The sequence below is a fragment of the Tasmannia lanceolata genome, unplaced genomic scaffold, assembly GCF_043159265.1.
Source record: "Tasmannia lanceolata isolate RefF3 unplaced genomic scaffold, GAP_Taslan_0.1 ptg000012l, whole genome shotgun sequence".
Lineage (NCBI taxonomy): Eukaryota > Viridiplantae > Streptophyta > Magnoliopsida > Canellales > Winteraceae > Tasmannia > Tasmannia lanceolata.
Genome location: NW_027518689.1, coordinates 48367126 through 48375574, shown reverse-complemented (window position 1 = coordinate 48375574; position 8449 = coordinate 48367126). Strand labels below are relative to the sequence as shown.

Genomic DNA, 8449 nt, shown 5'->3' with positions numbered 1-8449 from the left:
TTTTCTTGCTGACATCAGCAAAATCTTGTCTTGAAAAAGGTGTTCTCTCTTTCTCTCTCTACCCTCTCTCTCCACTCATCATAATATATTTCTCTAATTAATGCTTGTCGCCTCTTTTGTCTCCTACCTTTACCCACATAAATCCCAGGAAAAAAAAAAACCCGGCATCCAAACAGAGCAAGGAAACACCTCTCTCTGTCTCCCTCTCTCATCTGAATCCTTTACATAATCTAGAAAACCTTGGGGACTTTGAAAAAACAGTTTCTCTGCAGAGACAGCAACAGACACAATCCATCCACCACATCCCATTCAGCAGAGGAGAGACAATTGGTGAAGAGAGAAAGAGGGAAAGGAAAAAAAAAAAAAAAGACACCAAAACAACACAAAACAAAACCCAATTGAATACATAAAACAAGTAGATGAAGACGAATAACGTGGTTTCCAAGAATAGCTGAAAAAGCGCAGGGCGAAGATACTATCTTTGCACAATATTCCAAGAAAATCCCTGCACGGGTTCGTTGACTGCCTCTTAAGGCAAACGAAGTCTCCCACGTGAAAAGTCTCCCACACCAACGCATTTTGGAAACTCCGAGGCTTTGAAGAAAGAATACCAAGTTTCACAACTCGCATATTCAGACCCTTCTCTTCATTTTTTATTCCTTTCTACCTTCTAGGTAAATTTGAATAGGTCGTCGTCTATCTCAAGAAATTTCAAAGGGTCTGGTTTTTTATTAGTTAAGGATTGATGGGTTGTCCTCCTTTTTATACATTGACTCCATAGTCTTGTATTTTTTGGAGCCATTTGAATGTTATTGTCATTGGGTTCTAGTTTCACTTCATGAACACTGTTTCTTTTCTTCACAACGTTATTTCCCTTCATCTTAGGTATATTCTATTTGGGTTGAAGTCCATGTTGAGAAATATATTGTATTTTTTTGGGTATTTTTTTTGTATGGCTTGATGGGCTGTTTCTCCATTTTTATTTTCTGGATGCATTACAGGTTCTATAAAGGTTGTATTTACAATGATTAAGTGAACCATAATCTTTTGGGTTCTCTTTATTTCATTCTGAGGACAGGAAAAAAGAAAGAGGAATTTTAGACGACATTGGTAATGTCAGAATAAAGAAGGTAAGTTTCTTGCTTTTCCCCTCTCATTTTCATCGTTATATTCGTTGTATACCTCAACTTTTCTCTTGGGTTCTTTTCCCTTTTCTTTCTTCGAAGCTCTTTATGCGTGGATTACAGGTTCAGCGTAAAATCATTGGATTTTAGATTTTAGATTCTCATTTTATTTAGGAGAGGAAACAGAGGTCTTAGGGATGACAATGAATGACACAAAAAAGAAGGTATGTAATGTTTATGGCTAATTGGTTTCTAATTCTTGAAAAGTACTCATTACTTTTCTTTCTTTTCGACGAATTTTGGGGACCATTTCTTGCTTTGGTGGAAAGAGACATGTTGTTTATTACCTTATTGTCATAAATGTGTGATGTTATTTTCTAGCTAAAGAGAGTTTTCTATTGCTTTGTTTGATGCTGATTTCAGTGTTTTATTCCAAAAATCTTTGCCTCGAAAGCGAGGTGGAGAAAGGAAGCAGATGAAGATTCCACAGACTCCTCTGGTGAGTAATTAGCTACCTCATCTTCTTATTTATACATTTTGTATCCAAGAAAATTTCTATGGTATTTGGATACATGACAGTTTTTTATAGCTTTTGATCAAACCAGAGAAACCATTCTACTTATTTTCTTAATTTTACTGCGTGCCTGATTTCTGAAAAACTATTTATAGACATCGTTTTCTATTCATCGTGGAAAAGAAAATACTTCCTCTCATTTTTCTGAAAAGTAATCTAATGGATCATCATTTCTCATCATTTTTCTAAGAGTATTTAACAACAGACCTGTCTTCTAGAAGATAAGGACCCCTTTATATCTTTATCAATTTAGACAGAAAAAATAATAGCTTACCAAACTCATACGGACTTAATCAAATGACAAATGAAGAATGTTTTCCATATTGTCATACAAATGTAGCTGTGTTGTTGGTTTGTGGAATTGGTCCCAAGATCCTTCTTGAAGGGAAATTGCAGCCTATTTCCTCTACTCATATGCGTTGAGAGTAAAGAAACCAAACAAAAAAGGAACATACAGGTTGAAATAAAACAACCCATTTATAAAGAAAACAAAAAAGATTAAAAAATAAAGTAGAAGAAGACAATTTTAGGAATTTTCTTTAACTCAGACAGATTTATGGTTACCCTTTTAGTCTGTAACTTAGAATGCAAGAATGGTATTTTCTGTTTTGTTCATTTCACAAAAGTTAGATGAATTTCCTCTGTTTTTTTCCTTCTTTCTTATATATACAGCTAATTTCTTGGCGTTCGTTTCCTGTTAGAAATAGCAGTGGAATTTGAGAAAAGCCTTGCCATTGCAGCTTCCCTTAGAGAAAAATTTTTAGGTATAAGTTGAGAAATATCCTTCCATTCTTCTCTTTGTATTTTCTTCTTCGGTTTTTTCCCCTTGTTCTTAAAGCCTTTCGAAAATCTTATTTGCAGAAACACAGTCCACTTCAAGGCTTGAGAGTCTTAATTTCAGTGGCTTCAGATCTCCAATGACAAACATGTCGGACACGCAGGACTTCAGGTACCCTTTTTATGTTTCTATTGTTTAATACATCCTTGTTTAGTTTCTCCATTCATCAACCGTTCTTTTAATACCTATGTTTCATATGTGGGTTTCTTCTCTTTAATTTCCTTTCTCTAGGATATTTGTGGCCACATGGAATGTAGGAGGAAAGCCACCTCACAATCAGCTGAATCTTGGTGATTTTCTTAATGTTGAAGATCGATCAGACATTTATGTTTTAGGGTATGGATTTTTTCCTCAGATTTACTTCAGCTCATATCCACTTCGGTTTTTGAGTTTTAACATATATATAGTAGTCAATTCTGCAAATTATCAACCATCATTTTTTTTTTTGAAAGACGACTTTATTGAATTTTCCATCATTATTGGTTCATCATATTTTAAGTTTGTTGGTTTTCAATAAGTAGCTGTTCCTTTGAACTCATGTAAATAAAATTATTATTTCAATGAATTTGATACTGTAGCCTGGGTTTTTCTATGAAATGATTTTCTTCGCATTTTTCTTTTGGGTGAATTGCATCAGGTTTCAGGAAATAGTCCCTCTGAATGCTGGAAATGTGCTTGTTATAGAAGACAATGAACCAGCAGCAAAATGGCTCTCTCTAATCAATGAGGCCCTGAACCAACCGGTCGTGGTTGACACCCCTAACAACCTGAGTACCCCATCTGACTACAGCACCACTTTTTGCTCCCAAGCATCCAGCACAAACAAAATGGTTTCTAGAGACTCAAAGAATGTTACCAGTAAAATTTTCTCTCAGAAACCTTCTCTCAAGACTGTCAGTAAGAATTTCAGGACGGAGAAGGGAAGGCATCTCAAAACCTGTAACTGCACTTCTGAGGTGGAGAAGAAATATGGTAAGGACTCGTGTTTCAGATGCCAACATGTATGTGTCAGGGAAGAGGACTCTTCATCTGAGGAGAAAGAGGGTTCGAGCAGTTTAATGTTGACAGATATAGCTGCAGTTTCTAGTTCTAACCAGCTCAACTATAGTCTTATTGCCAGCAAACAGATGGTGGGGATATTTCTTACCATTTGGGTGAGGAAGGAGCTTGTTCAGCACATAGGCCATTTGAGGCTCTCTTGTGTTGGGCGTGGGATCATGGGTTATCTCGGAAACAAGGTGAGAATTTAATTGATCCATGCAATGATATAGGTTTAAAGCCAAAGAAGATGGGAACTTAATTTCACCCAGGCCATGTCTGGTTGCCTGGAAATTTTTTTTCATGATTAATCGGTGTCTCCAAGGGGTGAGAGAGGGGTAGGGCAGTGGGAGAAAGAGAGAAATTTGAGAGTGCATGATTGAAATGAGCCTGAGAAGTGGCTACAAATCAGGAAAAAGTCTATCTGATTTTGAGTAGAGTTTTTTGTTTCCTAATTTTTTGCCACTTCTCATCCCCAGAGACTAGTTTCCTGTTTTTTATTTCCTGATTTTTAGCCACTCCACCCTGATCTTCAATTCGAGACACCGATTTATCATGGAAAAAATCCATGGTAGCCTAACGTGCACCTACTCTGAAAGGGCTGAGTTGGCCCCCATGGTTTTCCCCAAAGATTGAATTTCTTGTGTCTCTAAGAATCACGGGGAACAGATTAGTTGTTTTTTGTTCAATGGTGAGGTTTAAGCTCCATCACCTCGCTGATGATTTATGGATTGTAGTCTTTTGGGCCTAAACCTGTCCATGCCTTCCGTTCCCTTTTCTTTCTCAAATATCCCATTGTCTATGCTTTGTCACCCTTGGATGCAAGAGGACCTAGGCACCTATATTTTGTTTGCTCCACGTACACAGAATTAAATTATACAAATCAAACTGTGATAGCATTTCTGCTATGGACATATCCATCATCTCAAAATGAGATATCAGTGCACCCCTAAACCCTTCAGTTGTTCTAATGGTTTTCCACCTTTAAAGTATATTCTTTGGACAATGCTTTCTTTTGTTGCAGGGTTGTATCTCCGTGAGCATGTCTTTGCATCAAACAAGCTTCTGCTTTGTATGCAGTCATCTGGCTTCAGGGGAGAAGGAAGGAGATGAGCTTAGGAGAAATTCTGATGTTACAGAGATTTTGAAGAACACTCAATTCCCAAAGATCTGCAAGATTCCTGGTGGGCGAATTCCGGAAAAAATTCTTGAACATGAGTGAGCATCTACATATGCATACATTAGAATTTCAAATGTCTAATTAATCTATATTTGAAGCCTTCAACTCTTTCTTAGCATCTGTCCCAATTTCTGTTTGTTTTTTTTTGTTTGATGCACCAGCCGGGTCATTTGGTTAGGGGACTTGAATTACCGTATCGCATTGAGCTACTCAGAAACGCGGAATCTTTTGGAGGACAATGACTGGGATACCCTGCTTGAAAAGGATCAGGTAACTGCTCTAGGTAGCTTTAGAAAATCATGGATTCTCAATGTTTGATGCGGCTAAAGCAAAATATTCTGCATAATTTTTTTTCTAGATTTCCACAAGTAGGCCTTAGTTACTATTCTCGAGCCCTCCTATAAATGATTTTTCAAAAATAAGGTGTCACAATTTCTATATCATACAAATCTCTGATATACTAATGATGATCACTTATCTGACACCTGTCCCCTTGTTTGAGTACTGCTCATGAGTTGGGACTTCCTATTCTAATCTACTATCAAATGAATCTCTAAAAACTAAAATAGAAGCAAAATGTTTACCATAGGGCTTTTATCTTTTCATAGCTAAAGATTGAAAGGGAAGCTGGGCGAGTCTTTAAGGGATGGAATGAGGGGAAGATCTACTTTGCACCGACATACAAGTACTCAAACAACTCAGATGCTTATGCTGGAGAGAATATAACATCTAAGAAGAAAAGAAGAACTCCAGCTTGGTATGTAGGCACTCTGTTTATTTTTGAAGACCCAAGAGACAATTTTACCCACACAATCTAGTGGTTGAACATTTACTACTACTTAAAGAAAAAATCTATTGCATTGTCAGGTGTGACAGAATACTGTGGCATGGCAATGGGATTTCCCAATTGTCTTACATCCGTGGCGAGTCGAGATTTTCTGATCACCGGCCAGTTTGTTCAGTTTTTGTAGTGGAGGTTGTAGTGCTTGATGGCAGATCAAGAAAGGGATTATCTCGCACCAACATGAAAGTTGAAGTGGAAGAGCTCCTACATACAACAAGTAGCTCTATGCCCTTAAAAGGCATGTATGTACATATATATACTTTTAGCATAGGGCACATTTGGCTACGAGGAATTCTTTTTCATGATAAATCGGTGTCTCCAAGTTGGAGCTTAGGGTGAAGTGGCTAAAAATCAGGAAACAGTAGATCCTATTTTGAGTAGAGTTTTCTGTTTCCTGATTTATAGCCACTTCCCACACTAGGAGACATTAGTTTCCTGTTTTTTGTTTCCTAAGTTTTAGCCACTTCACCCGCCCGACTCCTCTCTGACCACTTGTAGACACTGATTTTTCACGAAAAAAAAATAAATTCTTGCTAGCCAAACATGCCCATAATGTAGTTTCCTTTCTGTCTCTTTTTTCTGTTTTCTCCATCTATATTTACAAATGGACTGGCTCAAGAAATAATTTTCATTCTTTTACCTTGATTCAGGTATTAAAACCAATGAAATACGGACATGTGAAGGATATATCTGGAATTTTGTCAATTACGAACATCATTGCCTGCAGAGAAAGCTGTACATTTAAATTTCTCACATTGCTCACCAATGCCAGTATCACTAACAAATTATAAGTAAGCTTTCCTCTTCTGGAACCTTGATTTTCTTCGAATACTGAGAGGAATTATGAAATGCTTCTCATGTGATGCAACAAAGAAAAATGTGTATCTCTCCATCCCCGCCATCCATTTATGATTGAACAGCGGTTAGGTGTGAATCCAGCCACTCATTAAAGTAAAAATCTTTTATGTCATGTGCAATCAGCTGGTGGAACCCACATGTCACCATTGTTTGAGCATGACGGGAGGTGGGGATCAGTAAATTACACTGATTTTCAATTTGTTGATGAAATTGTGCTTCATATTTCTCATTTTCTAACCCATATTTATTTATTTCATTTGAGTAATTATCTTTAAATTTGTTCTTATGTATGCTGTTTCGCAGCTTGTCAAGGAAGACTCTAGAAGTGACACATTTTTTCCATTTTTTGAATTCGGCCATTGAGGGAGGACAAGCTGTAAGAGGAAATGATCTCATGAAATTTTCATTGCATCGAATGTAAATTTTCCTAGGGGATGTGTGTTTAAATGCCCAACATTGCTACCCAAAAATGTGAATGAATGCTCTATTGAACTTGAGAAGGCAGACATCTTTGATATTAACAAATGAGTAAAGAATCACTTGAAATACAATCATATGAATTGGAAGAGAAGGAGAACAAGTTAAGAGGCTTGGAGTTGGAAATAAAAAATAGTAAATCACTCTAACATTCTTCTCATTATTTCAAACACACAAACAAACCTACTGGCTTGAGTACATTTTAGTTACTGCACCAGTCATTGATACGTAAGTAAATATAATATGACTATTGAGTGGAGCATACCCGTGGATTTAGTGTCTTCTGTTTTTTTTCTTATTCTTCTTCAACACTTTTACATTGTATTAAAGTATGGTTCGACACAATCTGAATTTCTTACTAACCATTTGGAAGCTATGATGCGAATTATTTGATTTTGCTTCTTCCCTCCCTAATTATATGCTATACCAATCGAAACTTCCAAAATCTGACTTATCTCGTCCCCTTGCACTCGAATGCAAATCCCCTTTCCTTAAATTCAAATCTAAAATTTTATTACTGCATTTGAAACACTAAAACTTGGTCTTTTCTTTGTCAGAGCTCAAAATCTCTTCTACCATTTGACACCCTCAATTTTCACCCCATCACTTCTTTACTTCAAATATTTAAATCAGTTATTCCTCTCTTTTTCCCTCCATGCTTCTCACTCAACAAGTGCAAGTTTTCTTCTTTTTCAAAATCCAAGAAAAACCCAACTCTCTTTCCCAACCCTTTTATTTGAAAATTCATACAATCTCTTCTTGATCCATGTCTGTTTTTTCATGCCTTCCTTTGTCAATTCTTCATTCCCTTCTTCTTTCCCTATCATATCCCAAGTTGTACCTATATAGCTTAACAATGAAAACTTCCTCCTATGGAAAAGTTTGATTATACATATTTCTTGTGCTTTGGACCAATCCCTCACTGATGTGTCTGTGGTAAGGGTACATGAAAATGTCTCAGTGTTCAATTCCCACTGGAAGAGGTACCAAACATTCACCTCTATTGCTTTGGGCATATTTTCTCACTCTGAGGGACTATCTTGATATCTATGTGAAGAGGTTAGACTCCAAGAAAGTGGAATGAAAGAAAAAGCTAAGGCATTTGCTAGGGACCATGGCATTTCGCAGACCGGCTGTTGCATGAGAGAGCAGACGTGGCTGTTGCATGAGAGAGCAGACGTGTAGGAACACTTTTCAACAGATTTTGTTTTATTCATCTAATTCATCTGATGTGACTGCTCTATGATGCAACAGCCAGTCCGCAAGATGCCTTATGTGATGGGCTCTAGCAAGTATGAGACCTGATGTATCAAGGATTAGTTGATTATTACCTAAAGGGCAGCAATTGCACAATGGACAAATCACCCCAAGAAACACCCAATTTAGTAAGTTTGTTAGCTAAATCGTTAGTGCTTCTCAGAGAGTAAGAAAACCCATCTCCATATCTTTACACAAATCCACCACTAAATTGATAAAAGAGCAAGTCTCTACATACCCGGAGAAGAACCATCGCCCT

The 8449-nt window shown here is 37.0% G+C and overlaps 1 protein-coding gene across 11 annotated transcripts; it reads left to right on the top strand.

Annotated features, from left to right (window-relative positions):
* Nucleotides 1-202: 202 nt before the first annotated feature.
* Nucleotides 203-7082, top strand: LOC143888397 (type I inositol polyphosphate 5-phosphatase 10-like). 11 transcript variants are annotated; one of them, XM_077392792.1, is made up of 14 exons: nucleotides 228-674; nucleotides 1002-1130; nucleotides 1248-1348; nucleotides 1548-1623; nucleotides 2400-2462; nucleotides 2560-2647; nucleotides 2768-2872; nucleotides 3174-3774; nucleotides 4599-4792; nucleotides 4916-5024; nucleotides 5363-5511; nucleotides 5622-5836; nucleotides 6249-6389; nucleotides 6760-7082. In XM_077392792.1, exons 3-13 carry the CDS (start codon nucleotides 1322-1324, stop codon nucleotides 6341-6343), a joined length of 1722 nt encoding a protein of 573 aa, XP_077248907.1. In that variant the 5' UTR covers nucleotides 228-674; nucleotides 1002-1130; nucleotides 1248-1321; the 3' UTR covers nucleotides 6344-6389; nucleotides 6760-7082. The 11 variants fall into 11 exon arrangements, 9 of the variants coding, with proteins under 9 accessions (XP_077248911.1, XP_077248909.1, XP_077248907.1 ...); XM_077392791.1 differs by lacking the exon at nucleotides 228-674 and adding an exon at nucleotides 868-885; XM_077392794.1 differs by having other exon boundaries at nucleotides 227-1130; nucleotides 2409-2462.
* Nucleotides 7083-8449: the final 1367 nt, after the last annotated feature.

What these genes read in the sequence shown, in the direction of transcription:
- LOC143888397 (XM_077392792.1), top strand. Translation starts at nt 1,322, where the DNA reads ATGACAATGAATGACACAAAAAAGAAG. An exon ending in CCTTAGAGAAAAATTTTTAG is followed by an intron (nt 2,463 to 2,559) that starts GTATAAGTTGAG and finishes TCTTATTTGCAG; the next exon opens with AAACACAGTCCACTTCAAGG. An exon ending in GAAAAAATTCTTGAACATGA is followed by an intron (nt 4,793 to 4,915) that starts GTGAGCATCTAC and finishes TTGATGCACCAG; the next exon opens with CCGGGTCATTTGGTTAGGGG.